The sequence below is a fragment of the Papio anubis genome, chromosome 7 (genome assembly GCF_008728515.1).
Source record: "Papio anubis isolate 15944 chromosome 7, Panubis1.0, whole genome shotgun sequence".
Classification (NCBI taxonomy): domain Eukaryota; kingdom Metazoa; phylum Chordata; class Mammalia; order Primates; family Cercopithecidae; genus Papio; species Papio anubis.
Genome location: NC_044982.1, coordinates 87,853,285 through 87,879,134, shown reverse-complemented (window position 1 = coordinate 87,879,134; position 25,850 = coordinate 87,853,285). Strand labels below are relative to the sequence as shown.

General features: G+C 47.4%; 1 protein-coding gene across 5 annotated transcripts in view; it reads left to right on the top strand.

The window, feature by feature from the left end:
- Positions 1–25,850, top strand: part of LRRK1 (leucine rich repeat kinase 1) — a 149,787-nt gene that overhangs the window by 107,040 nt on the left and 16,897 nt on the right. For all 5 annotated transcript variants that reach the window (XM_031668292.1, XM_009211002.4, XM_017960966.3 and 2 more), the window contains 12 exons: positions 65–229; positions 1,225–1,397; positions 2,497–2,617; positions 2,863–3,022; positions 4,173–4,449; positions 16,459–16,630; positions 18,958–19,121; positions 20,120–20,259; positions 22,136–22,385; positions 23,268–23,434; positions 23,569–23,766; positions 25,301–25,578. In XM_031668292.1, the coding sequence (XP_031524152.1) occupies positions 65–229; positions 1,225–1,397; positions 2,497–2,617; positions 2,863–3,022; positions 4,173–4,449; positions 16,459–16,630; positions 18,958–19,121; positions 20,120–20,259; positions 22,136–22,385; positions 23,268–23,434; positions 23,569–23,766; positions 25,301–25,578 (2,265 nt within the window). The remainder of the gene's footprint in view (positions 1–64; positions 230–1,224; positions 1,398–2,496; positions 2,618–2,862; positions 3,023–4,172; positions 4,450–16,458; positions 16,631–18,957; positions 19,122–20,119; positions 20,260–22,135; positions 22,386–23,267; positions 23,435–23,568; positions 23,767–25,300; positions 25,579–25,850) is intronic.

Genomic DNA, 25,850 nt, shown 5'->3' with positions numbered 1-25,850 from the left:
CTTTGATTGACTGAAGCCTTTGTCTCTAAAATGCCTCCCTGTCACTGCCCTGTTGCTCAAGTAGGTTGAGTCTGTGGAGTTCAACGTCTGGGACATCGGGGGACCGGCCAGCATGGCCACTGTCAACCAGTGCTTCTTCACAGACAAGGCCCTGTACGTGGTGGTCTGGAACCTGGCACTGGGGGAGGAGGCCGTGGCCAACCTCCAGTTCTGGCTGCTCAACATCGAGGTGAGGACACCAGACGCCAGCCCCGCCATTTCAGTTCCCAGAGCTTCGCGGATCCGACTGCTTTTCTCAAGCATCCCCTCTACTGAGAAAAAGGAGCTATGTTCCACGGAGGTCCCCAGAACCGTGGTCCTGCTTGCTTTTCGCAATGAGGCACTTGAAACCTTTCTCTGCTGAGGGCTGGTGGCGCTCTTGTAATTTCCCTGCTTTCCTTAAATTTAGGAACCCCCACCCTTGGATCCAAAGGGGAGCAGGGTTCTCTTCCCGTTATAAAGATGTCCTTGTCTCCCTGCCTCTGATGGCTGCTGTCATGTCTGAAGGGTCGGAAATCCCTTCTCACAAGTCCAACTCAGCACCCTCTGCAGAGGAGGTCACAGAACACCATAGACACCCCTCAATGCAACAGTCCCTCGGGGTTTACAGAGAATGAGGAGCACAGGTGCTGCCTGGGCTGACATTCCTATAGCAGTCTGTTTTGCATTACTATAAAGGAATGACTGAGACTGAGTAATTTATGAAGAAAAGAGGTTTATTTGGCTCACAGTTCCACAGACTATACAAGCATGGCTTCAGCATCCGCTTGGCTTTTGGTTAGGCCTCAGGAAGTTTTTAGTCATGGCAGAAGAGAAGGAGAGCCAGCATGTTACATGGTGAGAGAGGGAGCAGGAGAGAGAGGAGGAAGAGCCAGGCTCCTTTTCACAATCAGCTCCTCTGTGAACTGACATAGGGTGAATGCATTCATTACTGCAGGAGGGCACCAAGCCATTCATGAGGGATCTACCTCCATGACCCAACCTCCCATCAGGCCTCACCTCCAACACTGGGGATCACATTTCAACATAAGATTTGGAGGAGAAAAACATCCAAACCATCTCAAGGCTGCAGATTGGTGGCTGAGCAAGGGCTGTGGCATCCAGGGTCAGCACAGCTGGGAGCTCTGTACTGTCCCTTGTTCAGTGAACAGAGACGATACTCAGCCGTGGGGTTCTCTGTTGCAGGCCAAGGCTCCAAATGCCGTGGTGCTGGTGGTCGGGACACACCTGGATTTAATTGAAGCCAAGTTCCGTGTGGAAAGGATTGCAACGCTGCGTGCCTATGTGCTGGCGCTCTGCCGCTCCCCCTCCGGCTCCAGGGCCACAGGCTTCCCAGACATCACCTTCAAACACTTACAGTGAGTGCCCAGCCTCTAGCAGCTCCCGCCTTCATGTGGGTGCCAGTCGCTGATCTTTCCTGGGATCTGCTTGCAGAGAGCTCCTGAGGCTGGGTGGGGCTAGGCCCCTTCCCTGGCCAAGGGGGGCAGTCCACAGAGCTGACCCAGCTTTGGAGAGGGTGAAGACCTACCAGACGGCTGGCTGGGTGAGGCCTAGAGATGCCCCCTCTTTGCTTCCTTTCTGCCCCGTCCCCGCCCCAAGGGCCAGTGCTGAAACTGCATGGTGCCCATTGAACCAGGTGACTGAACGTGGGCACCACCTATCCAATTGCTGCCCATCTCATTTTTTGATCACTGATCAAGGACAGACCCTGGGGAGGGAGGACCTAGCCCTTGCCTTGGGTCTGAGTGGTCCTGATAGCAGCCTTTGAGTTAAAAAAGGCCAAGAGTTGGGAGGGGCTTTCAGGTGGGCATCACGACGTGTCCATGCAGATAAGTTCAATTGCCCTGGGCTGACCTCCTGTCACTGGTTGTGGGGATTGTTTGCCACCTTGTAGATGAAGAAGCTGAGGTTCAGCAAATTGTGTGCCCTAATGGGAGTAAAATATACTGCACATTGCATTAGCTGCCCTGGTGGCTCTCAGATTCCCTCGCCCGGGGTGGAGCGTCACAGGTATTGGTGCGTGGGTCAGCCTGGGACACATTGGCCTGGCTCAGAATACGGGATGAGGCTGTCAGGAATTATTGCTTTGACCTTGAGAAAGTCCCATAGGGTCTGTGATAAGAGGAGCCCTGGCTCTGGGTCAGAACCCGAGACCAGCCTGCGTGAGCCTTTGCCTGCCCAGCTTGTGCCGTTGGGGGTCTCAATGTACCTCTGCACCTCACTTTCCTTCTCTGTGAAGTGCCATATTTAGTCTAGGAAGACAGACTAAAGCAACAGTGTGGGGCACCCAGCACAGTGATTTGCACAAAGCAAGGCCTCAGTAAACTTCTTGTGTTGTCTTTCATGAGTTCTCCAGACTTGCCAGCATTCAGGACAAACCTCTTGGGAAAACAGAGAAGCTGCAGCACTTCCTCGGAGTGGGGCACGATGAGTAAAGACGGGTCTTTTTGCACACAGTGAGATTTCCTGCAAGAGCCTGGAAGGCCAGGAAGGGCTGCGGCAGCTGATCTTCCACGTCACGTGCAGCATGAAGGACGTGGGCAGCACCATCGGCTGCCAGCGACTGGCAGGGAGACTGGTGGGTACCTCGCTCGTCCAGCTTAAACCAGTAGGCCTGCTTCCCATTGTTGGGGATCCTCACTTCCCCTCTCTCCTGTGAAGCCCATGTTCATGTGGCAAGGCTCAGTGGTTCCTGGTGAGGGAGGATCAGGATGGAAGATAGTGGGTGGAAATGTCCCACCCACTCAGGCCACAGGGGCCAGGCAGGATCTGCCCCAGCTGGTGGGCATGCCTCGGGACTTGCCTCGTCCATCTGTCCCCCAGATCCCCAGGAGCTACCTGAGTCTGCAGGAGGCCGTGCTGGCAGAGCAGCAGCGCCGCAGCCTGGACGACGACGTGCAGTACCTGACGGACAGGCAGCTGGAGCAGCTGGTGGAGCAGACGCCCGACAATGACATCAAAGACTACGAGGACCTGCAGTCGGGTGGGTGGGGCTGGGGTGGGCGGCAGGGTGCCCGTGAGAAATGGAACTGTCTGTACTTCAGCTTGGCCCTCAGCAATGAATGAGAGACCGATAATCAGCCCGTGTTTCTGTCTTCCATCCCCCTCCCCTTCCTTCTTCCCTCTCACCCTTCTTTCCTTGGAGGTAGAGAACACAAACAGCTACTTTACACCAGCATTGTGTTGGCCACAAGGGCAGACATATAAACTGATGGACTGGTCCATGCCCTCCAGGGCTGACGTTCAGTCAGGGAGACAGAGGTCAAACAGTTACAATCGATTCTCATTAGCCACAGGACTTATGTTCTGTAAAGTCACCATGATCACTGAAATAGCAAATACTAAACCAGTGCTCCTAGGAGAGACGCAGGGTTCAGCTCCTGCAAGCCTCTGGTCAGAACATTCTCATCAGCCCATCAATACAGAACCTTGTTTTATGTGTGTTGCTGCTTAAAGACACTGTACTTAATATATAGTATTGATTTGTTGGCATTGAACTCATGGTTAACAGTACTGTTGCTCATTCCTGAACAAAACTTATCTAACACACAGGTTTTCCCCATAAGGCACATCGAAGCCTTCTCACGCTTAGGGAACTACACAGCGCTTCAGCACTTCACTTGGGACCATTTTAAACAGTGAAAGCATCAACAAAAAGCACAAAAATTCAAAAAACATGGCACTGACATAGACCACTAAGCAGGCCCCTGTTTTCAGCACGAGAGTTGAGAGTGTTGCCCTGTTCAGCCTCCGCTGGGAATGTGCACATTGGTCAATGCAAACTTTTCACCACTCAGCACATGTCTGCAAATAACCACAGGAGCATTGATTTGGGGGTCGCAGATAAATTTTAGTAAGAAGGCAAATTTGCAAAGGCGGAATCCACAAATAATGAGGATCAACTGTAGTTACCGAGGTGGCCATTAGCCTAGGACTTTGGCAAGAGTTACCAGGGGCCACCAGGGCACCTGTGATCAGGCTGCCAACCCGCCTGAAGGGTCCAGCATGTGGGGCATGTTGGTTTCTTCCTAGGAAGAATTTGTGACCTGGGTCCCCTTGGAAAGAAGGCCACCCCAGAGTCCCTTTCGCTCCTTTGTCTAACTGCTGCTTCCTCCTCTCCTTGCCTGGGGCAGCTATCAGCTTCCTCATAGAAACTGGCACCCTGCTACACTTCCCAGACACCAGCCACGGCCTGAGGAACCTCTACTTCCTCGACCCTATTTGGCTGTCCGAATGTCTGCAGAGGATCTTTAACATTAAGGGCTCCCGGTCAGTGGCCAAGAATGGGGTGATCAGAGCAGAAGACCTCAGGATGCTGCTGGTGGGGACTGGCTTCACAGAGCAGACGGAAGAGCAGTACTTCCAGTTCCTGGCCAAGTTTGAGATCGCCCTGCCCGTCGCCAATGACAGGTGAGGACACAACTTACCATGCCAGGCTCTGCAGGTTGCTCCCCAAAAGAGAGATTTGGGGTCTGGAGCCACTGGTGGCCTGAACAAGATTTCCAGGGATCAGTGCTGCCACTGCTGCCCCCTAGGGACAGGCCAGCACCTGATGACCTGCCTGCCTGGCCTGGGTCAGCGGGACAGTGAGCACGGCTGGCCACTCCCTCCTGTGCCCCGGGGTTCTCTGTTCAGGGAGTTAAAAGAAATCCACTTATTGAAAAAGTGTAGGAAAACGTGAAAGGATGTCATTAAAAATAATTTGTGGGAATTTCACTTTACAGAGGCTTGATTGCTTGGTTATTTGGTAAATGAGAGTGAGTGGCCAGTTAGGTGGCTCACACCTGTAATCCAAACTCTTTGGGAGGCCGAGGCGGCCAGATCAATTGAGGTCAGGAGTTCAAGACCAGCCTGACCAACATGGTGAAACCCCGTTTCTACTAAAAATACAAAAATCAGCCAGGCGTGGCGGTGTGTGCCTGTAATCCCAGCTACTTGGGAGACTGAAGCAGGAGAATTGCTTGAACCCAGGAGGCAGAGGTTGCAGTGAACAGAGATCACACCTCTGCACTCCAGCCTGGGCAACAGAGCGAGACTCCTCAAAAAAAAAAAGAGTGACTGACTAGGATGTACGTGCTAATTACACAGCCCAGTTCCAAATGCAGTCCAACATGATTAAATCATGAGAGCAACATGATCAACTACTCCAGGGTGGATGGTCCGAGGGTCAAATAGAGGCACTCCATATAGTAGCTAATCATCGCCTCTTTCTGTGGACTTCTCCTGGATCTTTAACATACCCAGGTCTCCCCTGTCCTAAACTGCAAACAAAACAAATGAGCCTCTCTCCTTCTTTTCCTCCTTTCCTTGCTCCCCAGCATCTGCTGCTCTTCATCACCTTGTGCTGGTGGCCAGGCAGCCCTAGGTGCCCCCAGGTACCCCTCCTGTCCTCTGCTGACCCTGCCCCAACTACTGACCTTCCCCTCTGGAGGGCCTTCTCCATGAGGGCACCCTGCCACCCTCCCTTCCAGCCTCCAGTGTCCTCAGCAGGCCCCTCCCCTGCACTTTGCCCAAGCCATCAATTCAGCTGCCTTGGTCCTCCATGCCCCAAAGGAAGAATCCCCAGATTTTCAGCAGGGCCCAGCATCCAGAGGTCTGGGCTTCCAAATTGCTCCCACCTGGAAATCTGGCATGGCGACTGACGCCTCATGTCTGAGACACCTGCCTTCTCTCCTCTGCTGTCTGGTCCCACCAATCACCTTCCCCCACCCCCCACCCATGGAACTATGCTCAGGGAGTGGCACTCTAGGCTCAAAATTCCTCCCTGTATCTGTGAAACCCACTCCTCACCCCACCTGCCATGATATGGCCCTGTCATCTCCCAGTGAAACAATTCTGTTGACTGGCCCTTTCCTCCTGGTGCCACCCACACCTGCTTCTGTTTTTGTTTGTTTGTTTACAGTTTTAGAGATTTTTTCCCATACGTTATTGGGGCACAGTTGGTATTTGGTTACTAAGTCCTTTAGTGGTGATTTGTGAGATTTTGGTGCACCCATCACCCGAGCAGTATACACTACACCCTATTTGTGGTCTTTTATCCCTTGCCCACCTCCCACTCTTCCCCACAAGTTCCCAAAGTCCATTGTATCATTCTTATGTCTTTGCATCCTCACAGCTTAGCTCCCACATATCAGTGAGAACATATGATGTTTGGTTTTCCGTTCCTGAGTTACTTCACTTAGAAGAGTCTCCAATTTCATCCAGGTCACTGCAAATGCTGTTAATTCATTCCTTTTTATGGCTGAGTAGTGTTCCGTCATAGGTAAAGTTTACTTACAGTGAAATGCCCAGATCACTAGTATTCAAAACAATGACTTTTGACAAATGCATACAACTGTGCAACCAGCACCTGCCTCAAGATACAGAATGTTCCTGTCATACTGGAAGTCCCCCCACACTCCCTTCCAGTCATTTCCCATCCATATCAGCACCAGCACTCTGATTTCTAGCACCACAGCCTAGTGTTTCCTGTTCTTGAACTTCTCAACTGCACAGAGTCACACGATATGGTCTCTAATTGGCTTCTCCCACTAAACATCATGCATTTGAGATCCATCCATGCGGTTGTGTGTATCAGGGGTTTTTCTTTCTGTTACTGAGTAGCATTCCATTGTATGGCTTTACCACAATTTGTTTATCCACTTACCTGTTGATAGACATTTGGATGGTTTCCAGCTTTGGGCTATTATGAATAACACTGCTGTAAACTGTCTTAAGTCTTTTTGTAGACACATGTTTTCATTTCTCTTGGGTCAAAACTAGGAGCAGAATTGCTGGGTCATAGAGTGTAAGTTTAATTTTATGAGAAATCACCAGGCTGTCCCCCAAGAGATTGTATGCTCCTCCAAGAGACTGTACACTCCATTTCCTCCCCAATATTTGTTGTCTGTAGCTCTTTCTGATTTTAGCTATTCTAGTGGATGTGAACTTGTATTTGACTGTGGCTTTACATTTTCTTCATGACTAATGAGGTCGAACACCTTTCATGAGCTTATTGGCCATTGCCATATCTTCTTTTGTGAAGTGTCTATTCAAGTTTTATGCCTATTTTAGGATTAGAATGTTTTCCTTTTTGGTACTGATATGTACTTCTTTATATCTTCTGGATACAAGTTATTTCTCAGATATATGATTTGCAAATATTTTCTCCCAGTCTATGACTTGCTTTTTTTATATTAATGAAGTCTAACTTTTTAATTTTGTGATTATTGCTTTTTGTGTCATCTTTAAGAAATATTTGCTTATACTATGATCTTGACAATCTTTCTATATTTTTCTTCTAGAAGGTTTGTAGTTTAGCTTTTACTTCCAGGTCTATAATCCATGTCAAATTAATTTCTGTATATGGAGACAAGTAGGGGTTGAGGTCCATTTTTTCCTGTATATTATCCCATTGTTCCAGAACCATTTGTTGAAAAGGCTTTCCTTTCCCCCATTGAATTACCTTGATTTCTTTATCAAAAATCAGTTGTGTGGGCTTATTTCAGGACTCTATTTCGTTCCACTAATATATATGCCTATCCTTATGCCAGTGCCAAACTCTACTGATTATTGTAGCTTTAGAGTAAGAACTTGAAATCAGGTTGCATGAACCTTTTGTATTAGTTTCCTGTGATTGCTGTAAGATACCATGAATGTGGCATCTTAAAACAACACACATTTTTTCCCTTACAGTTCTGGTGGCCAGAAGTCCAAAATAAGTTTCCCTGGTCCAAAGTCAAGGGGTCAGCAGGATCATGCTGCCTTTGGAGGCTCTAGAAGAAAATCCATTTTCTTATCTTTTCCAGTCTCTAGAGCTGCATTTCTTAGCTCACATTTCTTTTATCGATATGTAATATTTTACATATTTATGGGGTACATGTGAGTTGTTTTTACATGCATAGAATGTGGAATGATCAAGTCAGGGTATTTGGGGTATTCATGACCTTGAGTATTTATCCTTTCTATGTGTTGGTATCATTTCAAGACCTGGCTTCTAACTACTTTGAAATATACAATATATTCTTGCTAACTATAGTCACCCTAGTCTGCTATTGGGCATTAGAACTTACTTCTTCTAACCGTACGTCTGTACCCATTCACCAACCTCTCTTCAACTCTCCCTCCCACTCTCACACCCTTCCTAGCTTCTGGTATCTGTCATTCTGTTTTCTATCTTCATGAGATCAGGCTTTTTAGCTCCCACATATGAGTGGGAGCATGCAGCATTTGTCTTTCTTTGCCTGGTTTATTTCATTTAATGTAATGACTTCCAGTTTCATCCATGTTGCTGCAAATGACATGATTTCATTCTTTTTTATGGCCAAGTAGTATTCCATTGTGTATATGGACCTTTCTTTATCCATTTGTCCATTGATGGACACTTAGATTGGTTCCTTATCTTTGCTATTGTGAATAGTGCTGCAATAGATAAGGGAATCCAGGTATCCCTTTAATACCTGATTTCTTTTCCTTTGTATAAGTATCCACTACTGGGATGGCTGGATTGTATGGTAGTTCTATTTTTAGTTTTTTGAGAAATCACCATACTGTTTTTCACAGTGGCTGTACTAATTTACATTATAGCCAACAGCGTATAAGAGTTTTCTTTTCTCTGCAGCCTCATCAGCATCTGTTATTTTTTGATTTTCTGATAGTAGCCATTCAACTGGGGTTATATGATATCTCATTGTGCTTTTGATTTGCATTTCCCTGATGATTTGTGGTGTTGAGCATTTTTCATATACCTGTTGGCCATTCATATGTCTTCTTTTGAAAAACATCTATTCATGTTCTTTGCCCTCTTTTAATGAGATTTTTTGGGTTTTATTGAGTTGTTTGAATTTCTTGTAAATTGTGGATATTAGTTCCTTGTTGGGTGAATACTTTGCAAATATTTTCTCTCATTCAATAGGTCTCTTCACTCTGCTCACTGTTTCCTACGCAGTGAAGAAGCCATTTCGTTTGTTATAGTACCATTTGTCTATTTTTGTTTTAGTTGTTTGTGTTTTCGAGGTCTTAGCCATAAAACCTTTGCCTAGACCAATGTCCTGAAGTGCTTTCCCTGTTTTCTTCTAGTAGTTTATAGTTTGGGGTCTTAAATTTAAGTCTTTAATCTGTTTTGAGTTAATTTTTGTACGTGGTGAGAGATAGGGGTCTAGTTCCATTCTTCTCCTTACGGATATCCAATTTTCCCAGCATCATTTATTGAAGAGGGTATATTTTCTCCACTGTATGTTCTTGGCACTTTTGTTGAGAATCAGTTGACTGTAAATATGTGGATTTATTTCTGGGTTCTCTATTTTGTTCCATGAGTCTATGTGTCTATTTTTATACTGATATCATGCTGTTTCGGTTACTATAGCTTTGTAGTATATTTTGAAGTCAGATAGTATGATTCCTCCAGCTTTGTTCTTTTTGCTCAGGATTGCTTTAGCTATTCAATCTCTTGTTTGGTTCCATATTTTAGAATTTTAGAATCCATTATTGATCTGTTTAGGTTTACTTTTTATTCCTGATTCAGTTTGGGTAAATTTTTATGTTTCTAGGAATTTGTCTGTTTTTTTTTTCCCTAAGATTTCCGGTTTGTTAACATACAATTCTTCATAATAGTCTCTGATTATCTTTTGTATTTCTGTGGTATCAGTTATAATGTCTCCTTTTTCATTACCAATTTTGGTTATTTGGGTGTTTTCTCTTCTTGGTTACTCTAGCTAGTGATTTATCAATTTTGTTTATCTTTTTGAAGAATCGACTTTTCATTTCATTGATCCTTTGTATTGTTTTTTAAGTCTGTATTCCATTTTATTTCTCCTCCGACCCTTATTTATTATGTGATTTCTTTCCTTCTGCTGATTTTAGGTTTGGTTTGTAAATGTCTGTAAGGTCCTTTTGGTCTCAAGTCATTTAAATCCAACTTTTTTTGATGAGTTTCTGTCTAGATGATCTGTCTAATGCTGAGAGTGGTGTGTTTAAGTGCCATAATATTATAGTATTGGAATCTATCTCTCTCTTTAGATCTAGTAATATTTGCTTTATGAATCTGGGTGCTCCAGTGTTGGGTGCATATATATTGATATTGTTATATTCTCTTGTTGGATTGATCCGTTTATCATTATATAATGACCTTCTTTGTCTTTTTACTGTTTTTGACTTAAAGTCTGTTTTGTCTGATACAAGTGTAGCAATGTCTGCTTGCTTTTGGCTACCATTTGCATGGAATATCTTTTTGCAATGCTTTACTTTCAGTCTATATGTGTCTTTACAGGTAAAGTGAGTTTCTTATTGGTAGCATTTAATTGAATTATGTTTTTAAAAAAAACATAATTCAATTTAAAAACATAATTTCAATTATGTTTTTTTAAAAAAACATAATTCAATCCATTCAGCCAGTGTACACCTTTTAAGTGGAGAATTTAATCCATTTACATTCAAGGTAATTATTAATATGTGAGGTTTTGTTCCTGTCCTATTGTTAATTATCTTCTGGTTGTTTTTATGTATTCTTTATTCCTTTATTTCTCTCTTATTGCTTATCACTGTGGTTTGGTGGTTTTCTGTGGTAGTACCATTTGAGTCCTTTCTCTTCCTCATTTGTGTGTTTGCTTTACCAGTGATTTTTATACTTTTGTATGTTTTCATGATGTTAAATGTCATTTTTCTTTTTGCTTCCAGGTTAAGGATCCCTTGAGCAGTTCTCGTAGGGCCAGTCTATTAGTGATATAAGGTTTCTGCTGAGAAATCTGCGATTAGTCTAATGGGGTCTCTTAGGTGACTAGATTCTTTTCTATTGCTGTTTTTAGAATTCTTTTTTTGACTTTAGACAGTTTGACTGTAATGTGCCATGGAGAAGACCTTTTTGCATTATCTCTGTTTGGGGATCTCAGAGCCTCCTGTATCTGGATGTCTAAATACTGGACTTAGGAAGTTTTCATCTCTTATTTTGCTAAACCGGTTTTCCTAACCCTTTCATTCTTTCTTCACCTTCTGGGGCTCCAGTAATTTAAACACTTGGTTGCTTTATGGTGCCCCATATATCACAAAGGCTTTACTCATTATTTTCTTCATTTTTCTTTATTTTTGTCTAACTCTCTTATTTCATAAGACCTGTCTTCAAGTTCTGAGATTATGATTCTGCTTGGTCTAGCCTATTATCAAAGCTTTTGAATGTATTTTATATTTCACTCAATGAATTCTTCAGTCCCAGAATTTCCATTTGGTTTTTTTAAATGATATTAATATCTATCTCTGTGGTAAATTTTTCATTTGCATCCTGCATTGTTTTTCTGATTTCTTTGTATTGTTTTTCAGAATTTTCTTCTATCTCACTGAGCTCCTTTAGTATCAGAATTTTTAATTATTTTTCCAGGATTTTATAAATTTGTTCTTGATTGAGCTGTATGGCTGTAGAATTATTGTTTTCCTTTGGAAGTGTCGTATGTCCTTGCTTTTTCATGTTTCCTGTGTCCTTACATTGATGACTGTGCATCTGGTGTAAGAGTTACTTCTTCCAGTATTTGAATTTGCTTTTACAGGGGAGAACTTTCTCTCAAAGATGCATCTATGGTGTTGGTTCAATAGGGCACTTTGACTTTCATTCTACATAGATGCAGTAGTGTAATCTGTATGATTTCTTTGGCTATAAACAATGTCAGTGGTATCTGTGATTTCCTCAGTGATTTAGGGTGCCATTGTTAGTGGAGCTTGTGGGGAAGTTTTGCTGGGGACCGGGATGCCAGCTGGGTCAGTCTTTGGGCCCCAGTGGTGGCAGCAGGCATGCCTGTCTTTGGACCCTAGAATGGTACACACTGGCACCAGTGTTAGAGGGTCCAGGCAGGCCTATTCTTGGGCTTCCAGGAGGCTTACTTGGATGTTGGTAGTGGTATCAGTGAGCCAGTAGGTGGGTGGATTCTTGGGTCCCTAGGCAGCTGGCATGGTGTGGATAATGGCAGTGGGAGTGGCAGGAAAACCCTGTAGGTCCCAAGCAGTGCACACTTGTATGGGCAGTGGCTGCAATGGGCTGGTTGGGCTTGTGCATAGGGCCATGGGTGACACGTGCAAGTAGGTACCAGCTGTAGTGGTAACAGCTGAGTCGGTAGGCCCAACCTTTGGCCCTCAGGAGAAGGATTCAGGTACCACTGATGGTGGACTGAGTTGGGCAGTCCCTCAGCCCTAGTCCATGTGCTCTGGCACAGGGGTCAGGGGACATGAAGCCAGGCCAGGTGGGCTTGTCTTCAGGCCCCCCAATGGTGTGTACAGGTACCAGCCATGGTAGGCAGGAGTGGAGTGATCCCCAGGCCAGCAATGGAATGCTCAGGCTGGGGACATCAGTGGTCACATGGCTGCCCTGCCACAGGGGAGGGTGGGCCACCTTCAGTGGCAACAGATTAGGCCGGTGGGTGGGGAATACATGTCACCACACCTTAGCCCTTAAGGTGGTAGCCTATGCTTCACTCACACCTCAGCCCCAGGGGTAGCAGCCCACATTTCTCTTGCACCTCAGCCCCAGCACCTCTGGGCTCCAGGACAGTACACAGTCAGTTGGGGACAGGGCTGTAAAATGGCTCCTTGTGGGCCAGGTGCAGTGGCTCATGCCTATAATCCCAGCATTTTGGTAGGCCGAGGCAGGCAGATCACAAGGTCAGGAGATCGAGATCATCCTAGCTAACACAGTTAAACCCCATCTCTACTAAAAATACAAAAAATTAGCCGGGCGTGGTGGTGGGCACCTGTAGTCCCAGTTACTCGGGAGGCTGAGGCAGGAGAATGGCGTGAACCCGGGAGGTGGAGTTTGCAGTGGGCCGAGATCACGCCACTATACTCCAGCCTGGGTGACAGAGCGAGACTCCATCTCAAAAAATAAAATAAAATAAAATAAACAATAACAACAACAACAACAACAACAACAAAAAGGCTCCTTATAGATTTCTTAAAGAACTAAAAGTAGATTACCATTTGATCCAGCAATCTCACTACTGTCTATCTACCCAGAGGAAAAGAAGTCATTATGCAAAAAAGATACTTGCACACACATGTTTATAACGGCACAATTCATAATTGCAAAAATATGGAACCAGCCCAAATGTGCATCAATCAACAACTGGATTAAAAAAATTGTGCTATATATATACCATAGAATACTGCTCAGCCATATAAAGGAATAAAATAATGGCAATTGCAGCAACCTGGATGAATTAGAGACCATTATTCTAAGTGAAGTAACTCAGGAATGGAAAACTAAACATTGTATGTTCTAAGTTATAAGTGGGAATTAAGCTATGAGGATGCAAAGGCATAAGAATAATACAATAGACTTCGAGGACTTGGGGGGAAGGGTGGGAGGGGATGAGAGATAAAAAAACTATACATTGGGTACAGTGTACACTGCTCGGGTGATGGGAGCCCCAAAATCTAAGAAATCACTGCTAAAGAACTTTATCATGTAACTAAACACCACCTGTTCCCCAAAGCCCTATTGAAATTAAACATTAAAATGTAAATAAAATGCCTCCTTAGTGTGGCTGCTCAGGTCTCAGAGAGTGTGAGACTTAGAGCGAGCACCCTCGGAGCAGTGCCATTGCACAATCTCCCATCGTTTAGTTTCAGGGCCCACAAAGGGCGAGGGGCTCTCCTGTGCCTTGGATTTCAAGAGTCCAGAGTAGGAATGTGGACCACTGGGGATCTCTCACTTACCTTTTCCCCACATTAGGGAATCTCTCTCAGCTGTCAGCCTAGCAGGCTGCCTTACTTCCTTCTCCTTCCTTGCCTTAGGTATTTCCTGTCACTTTTCTGTCGAATTCCAGTGTTTCCTCTTGGATGATCTATTCAAAGTGCGATTATCTACTCACTGTTTTGCCTCTTCTCAGTGTCGGAGGCAAGTCTGAAATGCCTCTAGTCAGCCATCTTGAAGCCGCCCCCCCCCCAGCAGCATGGCACCCTGCTCCAGTGACCATCTTGCCTTCTTCTGTGCAAGTCTCTCTCTTCCCCCTATCCTTTAAGGACACCTGTGGCTGCACTTAAGGCCCACCCAGATAATCTGGGATCTCTCTCCCATTTCAAAGTCCGTAACTTAATCACATCTACAAAGTCTCTATTTCCATGTAAGGTAACAATCACAGTTCTAGGGTTTAGAACCTGGATATTTTGGGGCTCATTATTCAGCACATGACACCTTCCAATTTTGTTCTTCTGTTTCAAGATTATTTTGGATTATTCTAGATCCTTTGCATTTTCATTTAAATTTTAGAATCAGCGTGCCTGTTTCTAACACAAAAAAAACTGTTGTGATTTTTATGGAGATTACATTGAATCTATAGATCAAAGAGAGCTGATATCTTAGGAATATTGGATCTTCCAATATGAACATGGTATATCTCTTCATTTATTTTGGTTTTTAAAAAGTTTCTCTCAATAATTGTTTGTTTTCAGCATTCAGATTTTCTGCGTCTTTTGTTAAATTTGTGTCTACATAATTTATGTTCTCCGAGATGGGTAAATGACATATCTTCTAATTTGATTTCCTTTTTTTTGTTGTTGTTGCTGGTATACAGAAATAGAATTTACTTTTAAATATTTACCTTATATCCAAAAACCTTGCTAAATTCACCTATTAGCTCCAGTAGATCTTTCAGGATTTTCTAAGTATGCTTCTTTTTTTGAAAAAAAAGACAGTTTTACTTTTTTCATTCTAATCTTCGCATATTTTTTTGCTCTTTTTGCCTGATTGCATTGGCTTGGATCTCTAGCGAAGGCTTAAAGAGAAGGGATGAGAGAAGACATCATTATGTGTGATCTCAGGGGAAAGCATTCAGTCTTTCAAGTGTGGTGTTTTCTACAGAACTTTGTTATCCATGGAAACTTTATCACATTGAGGAAGTTCCCTTTTATTCCCAGTTTGCTGAAAGTTTTTATCATAAATGGACCCTGAATTTTGTCCCCCAAAAATGCTTGTTCTGCCTCCGTTGAGCTAATTTTTGTCTTCAGTTATTTTTCTGTTACATGAATATGTTGACTGATTTTCAGATGTTAAACCAACCTTGTGTTCCCAAGATTCATACCAAAAACATCACGGAGCACCTCTTCTGTGTGCCACCGCACGTCATGCTGGGGCGCCTGGGGACAGAGAATGCTCCCCGCCCTCTCTAAGCACACTCCAACAAGGAGAGCAGCAGGAAAGCCATGGGGCACTGCCACTGTAAGAGGGCCGCGTGAGAGACCCAGGATGCATGAGATGAAGTAGAAAAAGCAGAAAGAAACAGCAGGCACGGCCCAGGGCCTCCTGTATGGGGAACAAACACTGAGCAGATAGAGAAGCAAGGAATGTTCAGATGTGAAGGACACTCTGATGAAGAGGCATCTAGCGAGAGGTTGGGAATGTCCTTTCACCCAGGACCTGCGAGGCTGAAAAGGCCTCCTGCTTCACCACCTGTGTCTGCGGCGTCATCTGCACAGCCCCTGTCTACCTTCACCAGCCCTGCCAAGAGGGGATCCTTTCTCCTCCCATTGTATACCCATGTGTCAGAGCATGTATGTCAGAGCTGAGACTTGCGCCTCTATGCTTGGGCCATGGGCTGTCATTGAATTTTCTTATAGTTTAGGGAGTCTCTTCCAGAAAGTTCTAAGGACATTTATTGTACTGAAATCGGTTTATTTTAAGATTAGAAGAACTGAAGGCAAAACCTTTACTGGGAAAGAGTCCAGCATCTGCACACCCAGGGGGCCGTCCTGTGCCTGTCTGGTGCCTGCCCCCGCAGCCCCACAGCATGCAGCTATTGCTGGTTTTCTGGCACACTTTTGGAGGGACCTCCCAGGTTTCAGCTGTTTTAAGATGACGACAGATGTGAAGGCCTTGCTGACACAATAATGCAGCATTTTTATGATGACCAAGAATGTTCTCATAAAACATCCCTCTTTCGCACAAATCAGGCTCATTCTAGCTTTTAAGACAATTACGTCGTGTCAAGTGGCCAAGAGCATAAATAGCTTTGAAGGCCAAAAATGTTACTCTGACCCTAATATCTGCATTGTCCTTGAAACCTTGCAGCTGTATTTGTTTTTCCTTCATCAACCAAAGTTAATATTAAGTGATTCCCCAACTGCAACCCCATTTATAGAGAATTGAGTCCCATTTGCTGTCTGACATTTTTAGGACCACAGATGTTTTCATGTCTTCCCTTAGCCTTATTCTAGTCTCTATCTTAGAAACCGTAGTAGACATATTAATGTGACCAGTCTTCATTTTCCTTTGGAGTATTTATTCTCAGCATATAAATCACCCTTCTCTTACTAATAATAGAATTCCAAAGGCCCTGGGAGGAAGGAACCCAGCAGCCTGAGGTGTTTCAGCACAGCCTGTCCCCAGACCAGGCCATCTGCTGGGGTCGGGGCACTGCAGTGGAGCTTGGGCCCCGCTGTTCACCAGTCCCCCTTGGTGTGTTTCAGCTACCTCCTGCCCCATCTCCTTCCATCTAAACCTGGCCTGGACACCCACGGCATGCGGCACCCCACAGCCAACACCATTCAAAGGGTATTCAAGATGAGCTTCGTTCCTGTTGGCTTCTGGCAAAGGTTTATAGCACGGATGCTGATCAGTCTGGCGGAGATGGACTTGCAGGTATTATAGCTGCGGTTTCTGCATAGGCAGATGCCCGAGAGGCACCTACAGTTGTACCCTTGGGGGAGGGGAATGCCGTTTGCCGGGGGGCCCTGCCTGGAGACCCTTCTCCCAGAGCCATGCCACCAATGTAGTGCCAGGGGGCAGGTGTGGCGTGGGCTGCTGGCCAACACATTTAAGCCATCCTGTGAGTTCCAAATCAGCACCCTCCTTAGACAGAACACACCCTTTATAAACAGTGGTTCTAAATGTTAGCCCACCTCAAAACCACCTGGAGTTTGTTAGAACAGGGTTTGGTGGGCCCCACCCAAGAGGTTCTGATTCAGTAGGTGTGGACTGAGGCCAAGAATTTGCATTTCTATCCATTCCCCGAGGTGATGCCACTGGCCCAGCAGCCACACTTGGAGAACCGTGAGTTAGAAGCACAGTTTTGCCATCTTGGCTGCACACTAGGCTCACGTGGAGTAAATTCTAAAAGACACAGACCACACTCCAGACCGAGCGAATCAGAATCTGAGTGTGGCATTGTTTGAAAAAGTGATTCCTCTTTGGTATCTTTAAGGCTCCCAGGTGAGTTCCCTGTGCAGTCCAGTTTGAGAACCACTTGTGCAGAACTTTACATGACTCCGGTAACATTGGAGACCCAGCCCAAGGAGTTAGCTTCCGTGGGTCTACCTGGGGTTATGGGAAGGAGTCCCAGCTGTCAGGCAACATTCATTTCATGCAAGGCGGGAACATGGAAGCAATATTTGCTACAGTGGTGTTTTTCAAAGTGGGGTTCCTATACCAGCAAAATCAGCCTCACCTGGGAATATGTGAGGAACGCAAGTTCTCAGGCCCCACCTCAAACCCGCTGCATGAGAAACTCCAGAGGGAACCCCACACTGGTTTTCACAACCCCTCCCGGGGATTCTGACACACTTTTGGTTTTGCAAACCTCTGGCATAATCCCTGACTGTCAAATCCTTGACATTAAACTCCGTATGAGTTTAGTGTTGCTACATTCTAATTAGAAAGCCCTTATTGAATTATAAGTTCTTAGCTCTATAAAAGTGTTCTTTGATCTCCCCATTTTCACTGAAATGGTAAGAAAGATCAATGCAAAATCCTTAAAGTCCATCGTGACAGTAGCAGCCTGTGTTAGCGCGGAGGGAGACTGGTTTATAGTGCCAGAAGAGTGAGCTGATTGAAGGAGTGGGCGCAGGCGCTGGTGCTCCTACTTTTCCATTCCTCTGCCCTCCCTTTGAACTCTGTGTCCCGCTGTGTTCTCAGGGGAGGGTCATGGAGCACTAGCGTCGTGGGAGGCTGAGCTCACAAGCGGGGCCCAGCTGGACCTGGAGGCCTGGGCGCCCTTCCGGGCAGCAGCATCCCTCACTTGAAGTTAGGAAAGAAGTCCTATTGAAATTCAGATGGGTGACAGGACAAAAGTTCAGTCTCATCACTCATCAAAGGCATGCAAATTCAAGCAGCAGTGAGATGCCACTTTTCATCCATCACATTAGCAAAGAGCTGAGCCATAATCCCCAGCCCCGGGGCACGAAGCTGCCCCGTGCACACTGGTAGTCGGTGCACAGGACAGTCTCGTCATTCAAAAAGCGATTCCTCAGGATGCATCCAGAACTTTAAAATATTCAGACCCTTCGACCGATAATCCGACTGGTAAACATCTAAACTAAGGATACCGTTTTCAATCAGAGAAAGCTCTGTGCCTTTCTCATGTAACTCACAGTGGTTTTGAAGGAGCAAAAGATTGGCACCAACTTACACTTCCAGAAGAGAGTGGTTCAGGAAATTACTATGCTTAATAGAATATTAAACTTTAGAAAAATGAATTTTATGTGTGTTTTTAATGACATAGGAAAAGTGAGGTTTTTTAATGTATATGAAATTAGAAATCCAATATGGCTTCAGCTGTTTTTTACACATATATGGAGATAGAAAAAAAAATCCTGGAATAACATATACCAAAATCTGAATGATCTCTCTGCTTGGTGTTAAATGGGTGTTTTGTTCGCCCTCTTACATTTTTCCGTATTTTCTGCATTTTCTAATATGAATATTTGCTTGTAAAGTCAGAAAGAGAAAAATTTTTAAAGGAAAGCCTATTTTTCAATTCTTTGGAAAAAACTGTTTCCAGAATACCCTAGAAACCCTGTCAGATAATGTAACGTTCAATTTGGCAGCAGGGATGAGCAGCGTGGGAGGAGAGGGTGGGAAAGATGCGGGTCATTTATCAAGATGGGGCCCAGCCCGGCCTCCGCAGAGCTCTGCCCAGGACCAGCGAGGAGCCCGGAATACTTAAGCAGGGTCTTTTCTCTGTCTTTCAGCTTTTTGAAAACAAGAAGAATACTAAAAGCAGGAACAGGAAAGTCGCCATTTACAGTTTTACAGGAAACCAGAGAAATCGCTGTAGCACATTCAGAGTGAAAAGAAATCAGACCATCTATTGGCAGGAAGGGCTCCTGGTCACTTTTGATGGGGGCTACCTCAGGTAGGAACACCTGGAAGCTCACCTACCGGGCCAGCAGGTGCCACAGCAGCCACCCCGGGGCCACGTCAGCAGGATGCTTCATCCTCTTGGTGTCCAGAATTTTGCTAGTGAGAGCGGCTTGCCATGGCGGCTTGCTAGAAATGTGAGGCCCTCCCATGAGTGTCCCAGAGGCTCGGGGCTCCTCACCCCTGCTGAGTCCCCCTTGCAGGATGGGAAAGGCAAAGGCAGATGTGGCGGCCACAGCTCAGGACTTGAGGGACGTGGTGGCCATTGAGCTCAGGAGAGCCTCAGGCACCTCCCACAGTTATTCAGGTCACCATGTGACCTTGCAGCCATCCTGCCCGTCCCCTTGTTCTGTGAGAAGCCAGGCTGGGGGCAGGGGGCACTGAGACTCCTCAGCCTCCCTCTGCACTGCCCATAACCAGACACGGAACACAGCTCCCTGTGCCATTTATTCTTTTTTTTTTTTTTTTTTTTTTTGAGAGCAGTAGACCTAAAGTCAGCTCAGCAGGTTTAACGAATGATAAACACCCAAGATTATTTTAATATTTACAATGAACTTTGCCAAATAGTCTTCAGCTCTGTGAGAGGAGAAGAAGGGAAAAGGCGAGGCAACTTTACAGAGGGCTTGACTGGGACCTGCCGCCTCCACAGAGATGTTCTCACTTAAAGCCCACGGTTGCTGCTGGACAGATGAGAACACTGAGGTTCAGGGAGGTCCGCTAACTTCCTGAGGGCCTCACCCGAGGGTCAGCTCCCAGACTGAGCATCCCTGACGGCAATCTTCCTTGTGTCTCCTTCACCAGGCCAGGTCCGGGGCAAGAGCAAGGCAGGGCCACACACACGTACATACGGGGAGGAGTCCCCCATCAGTCCTGCAGGGCACAGAGTCTCTCCAGGTTCCCAGGGGTTGCATCCTATCCCTAGGGGCAGGGATATCACCCCAGGGTCCCCCAGAGCCAGATCGCAATGGGCTCCTTTTGGTTTCTGGGTTGCAGTGTGGAATCTTCCGATGTGAACTGGAAAAAGAAGAAAAGTGGAGGAATAAAAATCATTTGTCAATCAGAAATGAGGGACTTCTCAGCCATGGCTTTCATCACAGATCATGTCAATTCCTTGATTGATCAGTGGTTTCCTGGTAAGAGAAGATTCTGGAAACAAGCCCTTGTTCATGCTAATATTTATTTATAAATCAGGGTGGGGCTGCTTCTTTTGGGGAGGACAAAAATCCCACTGGGATTCGGCCCAAGCAAAGTAGGGGGTCTTAACCGTCCCTTGGTGGGAGTCCTGGCCCCCGAGAAGTCCAGCTCTGTCATGGGGGGGAGTACCGTGGGGAGGATGGGGCTCGAACCCCACTGGGATTGTGCAGGGAAGCAGCCTACCAGCTGCCCACAGGCATGGCAAGAAAGATGACACTGGTACCACGAATGGTCCACGGAGATGCTCAGTGTGAGCTCACACATGTCTTGTTTTCACAGTGAGGACGGTGTGGCTGAAACTAGGGGGGAGTCGGCAGATGGAAATTTATCCTCTGTGCAGGGGCAGGGATGGAGGGGAGCTGTGGCCACCAAGGGGCCTTGCTCTCCTTCCCTGCCGCCCCACCCATCCTGGCGGTGATCAAACCACTAACACAGCCCTTCTCAGTCCCTTTGGATCTGTTTCTTCATTGATAGTTCACCCCAAAAAAGTACTCTTTGAGTGAAGTTGCTGAGGCTCCCTGTTTGTTTTGCTCCTGCGGTGGAGACAACTCCCAGAGCAACCTGCAGCGGGGAGGCCATCTGGGGCTTAATGGGGCAAGCAGCTGTGGGAATGGCTGCCCCGAGAGCCTCAGCCCCTGAACGCTGGAGGCCAAGCAAGTGACTGGAGAGCGGGTTTGGAATTCCAGTGCCGCCCCTGCAAGCCTCAGCAGGTCCCCAGGCCTCCTCGGCCGGCCTCACCTGCATGCAATGCCTGCATCCCAGAGAACGTCAGGGAAGGTGGCTAAGGAGCAGTGGCAGCATACACTCAGGATACACATTCCAGATCCCAGGGTCTGGTCTCTGTCAGGGTTGGGTCCTTCACGCTGTTGGCAGGAAGGGTGACCTACAAGGAAAAAAGGCTTAGAAAGGAGCCCTCGGAGAAGGCAGTTGGGTGTGTGTGTCATGGTGATTTGTGAGGCACTTGGCCATCTAAGGGGGCCCCTTAGGCCCATGTAAACCTTTCTGGGCACTTTGCAGCTCCCCACCAGCCAGTGTTCCCCCCACAGCAGGTGCTGGGCAGTTTGACAGGTGGATCCCTTAGACAGTCACCTGAGATGGAAAGGGCTCTGGTGAGCACCTGAGACAGGCTGCCTTGAGCTGGCATCCCCAGCCAGGGGCCCCTCCCAACGGGATGCCTTACACATGGACCTACAGATATTAGATGTGCCTGGAAAGTTCTAGGCATCCACTTCCTACCCTGCATGAAGCAGGCAGTTGGCCTGCCCTGAGGGCACCTCCACAAGGCACCTTGGAGGGTGTTTCTCTGCACCTCCTATCAGAGGCGTGGGAGGGAACCCATGTCCACTGACTCAGTTTTGTCTGTGATAATTTGCACTCATTTCTCCCCCTGCATTGCCCTTCATAGACATTGCAAACCTGATGTTTCTAATTGTAGGAAGAGTGGTTTCCACACTGCTGTGATTGTTGGAGGATAGCTCAGGCCTAGTCTGTAATGACCTGTTAGGGCCCAGTCATTCAGGAGGGATCCCCACCCTCCTCTCAGGCCCCCCAGCCAGACTGCTCAGGGTCCCGACCACTGGGCAGTTCTCAGAAGCATCCTGAACCCTCCCTAGACGCATCTTTCAGGACAAACAATTGCGCTCTCCAAAAAGGCACCTGAATGTGGCAATGGGTTTCGGCCTGTCTCTCGGGTACAGGCCAGGACAGGCAACTCCCCTGCTGTGAAGGCCTCAGGGCCTGGGGTACAGAGTGCTGCTCAGGGGCCCTCCTGCACCTCCTTCTTGTGAAGCTATCTCTTGCTCTGTCCTTATTTAGCCCTGACGGCCACAGAGAGTGACGGGACTCCACTCATGGAGCAGTATGTGCCCTGCCCAGTCTGCGAGACAGCCTGGGCCCAGCACACAGACCCCAGTGAGAAATCAGAGGGTGTGCAATACTTCGACATGGAAGACTGCGTCCTCACGGCCATCGAGCGGGACTTCATCTCCTGCCCCAGACACCCGGACCTCCCCGTGCCGCTCCAGGAGCTGGTCCCTGAACTGTTCATGACCGACTTCCCGGCCAGGTATGCCCCGAAGGCCCCTCCCAGAACACAGTACAGGTCACAGGGGGCACTCCTTGTTGTGCAGTTGCCAAGTGATCTCCAGGAAGAACCCTCCGGAGCTGGCAGATGCCCCAGCCATCACTTCCCACCAATCTCAGTAGCTTTTTAGGTTCCCATCCTCGGCTGCCTGAAGGGTACAGGCTGCTGGCTTTCCATTTTGGAGGCCTTGGTAGGCCCAGCTGGGAAAAGCGCTTTGCAAGTGCAGTCATCCTGCCTCCCCATATGCCTCCCCCTTCCCCTCGTAGCCAGAGCTGCTCTCTCCTGAGCTGCCTCTCCTTTCCAGTCCTACCTCCCCACCAGCTCCTGGGCCAGCAGATAAGCACAGCCGGCACTCCTCGGGCATTCAGGAAGGGGAGAGCTCCCACCCAGAGCCTTGTTTACCTCCTTTGTCAAACGCTGACTCCTATCTGTAACCCTAGTGCTCAGCATTGGACCCCTCAAATCTGTTCTTAGAGTTTATTCTACCTATGCTAACCCAAGATGATAACTAGGGAGAGAATTGGGGAGGAAATAGGAAACGTCACCTTTCAGAAGAAAACTTCCAAAGGGATCCTTTCTCTACGGCCACCACTTCCGTGGACTTCACCCTGTGCCAGCCATCACCACCTCTGAGGCTGTTCGGGTCCTGAGCCCACTTTACAGAGGAGACTGAGGCTTAGCAAGCCTCCATAACCCACCCAGGTGTGCCCACCCGCAAGTGGCAGGGCCGGGGTGGCCCAGATCTGTCCAGTCTCACAGATGGCTTTGAACCATGACTCTCGGCCATGGGGACAAATGACCCAGCCCAGGACCCACCTGCGTCAGGGCGGGGGTGATATGGCTGATGCCGTGTGTGTGTGGCAGGCTCTTCCTGGAGAACAGCAAGCTGGAGCACAGCGAGGACGAGGGCAGCGTCCTGGGCCAGGGTGGCAGTGGCACCGTCATCTACCGGGCCCGGTACCAGGGCCAACCCGTAGCTGTCAAGCGCTTCCACATCAAAAAATTCAAGAACTTTGCTAACGTCCCAGCAGGTAAGCAGGTCCCAGGTTGGTGCTGTTTTTCTCAGACATGTGCTGCCCGGGTCTAAGCTCTGTGCCGCCTTAGAGAGGCCTGAGGCTGCAGGTACCCCGTGTCCTGCTGGCTGACACTGCGCTTTCCATGGTAGACACCATGCTGAGGCACCTGCGGGCCACGGACGCCATGAAGAACTTCTCTGAGTTCCGGCAGGAGGCCAGCATGCTGCACGCGCTGCAGCACCCCTGCATTGTGGCGCTTATCGGCATCAGCATCCACCCGCTCTGCTTCGCCCTGGAGCTCGCGCCGCTCAGCAGCCTCAACACCGTGCTGTCGGAGAACGCCAGAGGTACCACGGTGTGCCGCCCCACCCGACTCCTGAGACCAACAGAGCCCCAGGCGCCTCCGCCTGGCACAGGGGTAGAGCCTCAGGTGGCCTTGGCAAGCCCATGGCACACGCAACCCATGGCTCATGTGACCATCCCCTGGGTGTGAGGCCAGGCACCTCGCCAGGTCCAGTCACTGGGCAGAGCCTTGGCGAGGACGGCAGAGGGCACGCTGTGGAGTCGGCTAAGACCAGGCTCTGCCACCATCCAGGAAGCTGCTGAGTTTATTTGCCTGTAAAAGGAGGATGATAACATCCTCTCTGGGAGGGCACCAAGCACATGAGCTGCATTAAATCACTTTCTTAACTGCACATGCACACCACTGCTGAGACTCAGATCCTAGGGTCAGTGGGACCATACTATATTTTAAAATAAAACGTTAAAGTAATTTAAGTTGAGAAATGAACAACTAAACTCCAGAGTTGCCAGAGGGTGAAAGGTAGTTATCTTTTGACTAGGGAAGAAGAAATGCTATTAAAATCAATCACTTCTGCCTCAATGGAAGATAATTTTTTAAACAAAATTCTTTATTTTGTTTTTTCCATACAAGATCTTGCTTTGTTGGCCAGGCTGGAGTACAGTGGTGCAATCTCAGCTCACTGCAGCCTTGACTTCCTGAACTCAAGCAATCCTCCTACCTCAACTTCCCCAGTAGCTACAAGCATATGCCACCACACCCAGCTAATTTGTTGTTTTGTTTTTTGTAGAGATGGCCTTTCGCCCTGTTGCCCAGGTTGTTCTCGAACTGTGAGCTCAATCGATCCCCCCACTTTAGCATCCCAAAGTGCTGGAATTACCAGCATGAGCCACCACACCCAGCCAAACAAAAATTCTTCTACTTGCAACTCACCCCTTTACATAGGACAGCCTTGACCTGAGATGAACTCTAGAGATTTCAAATCCTTGCTCATTCAGCAAAACTGCCAGCAATTCCAGGAATAAGGTATCATGAATGAAGCTATAGTGATGAGCACTTCTATCCTAAATACTATTTCACTTAACCAGGCCATTCTCTGTCCCTTCTGGCAGTCTGGTGAATAGTGAGAATGTGTCAATAGAATATAAAGTATCTAGGGGCCAGGCGCAGTGGCTCACATGTGTAATCCCAACACTTTGGGAGGCCCAGGCGGGCAGGTCACTTAAAGCCAGGAATTCAAGACCAGCCTGGCCAACATGGTGAAACCCCATGTCCACTAAAAATACAAAAGTTAGCCAGGCATGGTGGCATGCGCCTGTAGTCCTAGCTACTCAACTTGGGAGGCTGAGGCATGAGAATTGCTTGAACCCTGGAGGCAGAGGTTGCAGTGAGCTGAGATCGTGCCACTGCACGCCAGCCTGGGTGACAGAGGGAGACTCTGTCTCAAAAAAAGAAAAAAGAAAAAAAGAATATATAGTATCTAAGGAGATAGGAAGACAAAAAGACAGTTGCTATCATGATAATTTGATTCTATCAAAACTGAAATTTTGATACATTTGAAAATTGTTTTTCTTTGCAAGATTCTTCCTTCATACCGCTGGGACACATGCTCACCCAAAAAATAGCCTACCAGATTGCCTCGGGCCTGGCCTACCTGCACAAGAAAAACATCATCTTCTGCGACCTGAAGTCGGACAACATTCTGGTGTGGTCCCTTGACGTCAAGGAGCACATCAACATCAAGCTATCTGACTACGGGATTTCGAGGCAGTCATTCCATGAGGGTGCTCTAGGCGTGGAGGGCACTCCTGGCTACCAGGCCCCAGAGATCAGGCCTCGCATTGTATATGATGAGAAGGTACCTGCCTGGATCCCCTGGCCCAGCCCCACAATGCAGGAGCCCAGCCCTGAGGCTAGCCAGGCATTCCTGGAGGCACCTGCAGCTTCGGGGCTCAGCATCCCCAAAAGCACACTTTTCTCCCTCTCCCTTGCTCCATGAGGGAGGTTCTGGCTTGAACCAGAAGGGAGCAGGGGCCTATGTCTCTCTGCTTGTAGCAAGATTGACTTCTCCTTAGCCTCAGAGTTCTCAAACCTTGATTCAGAAACATTGTAGAGGCTGTAAACAGCAGA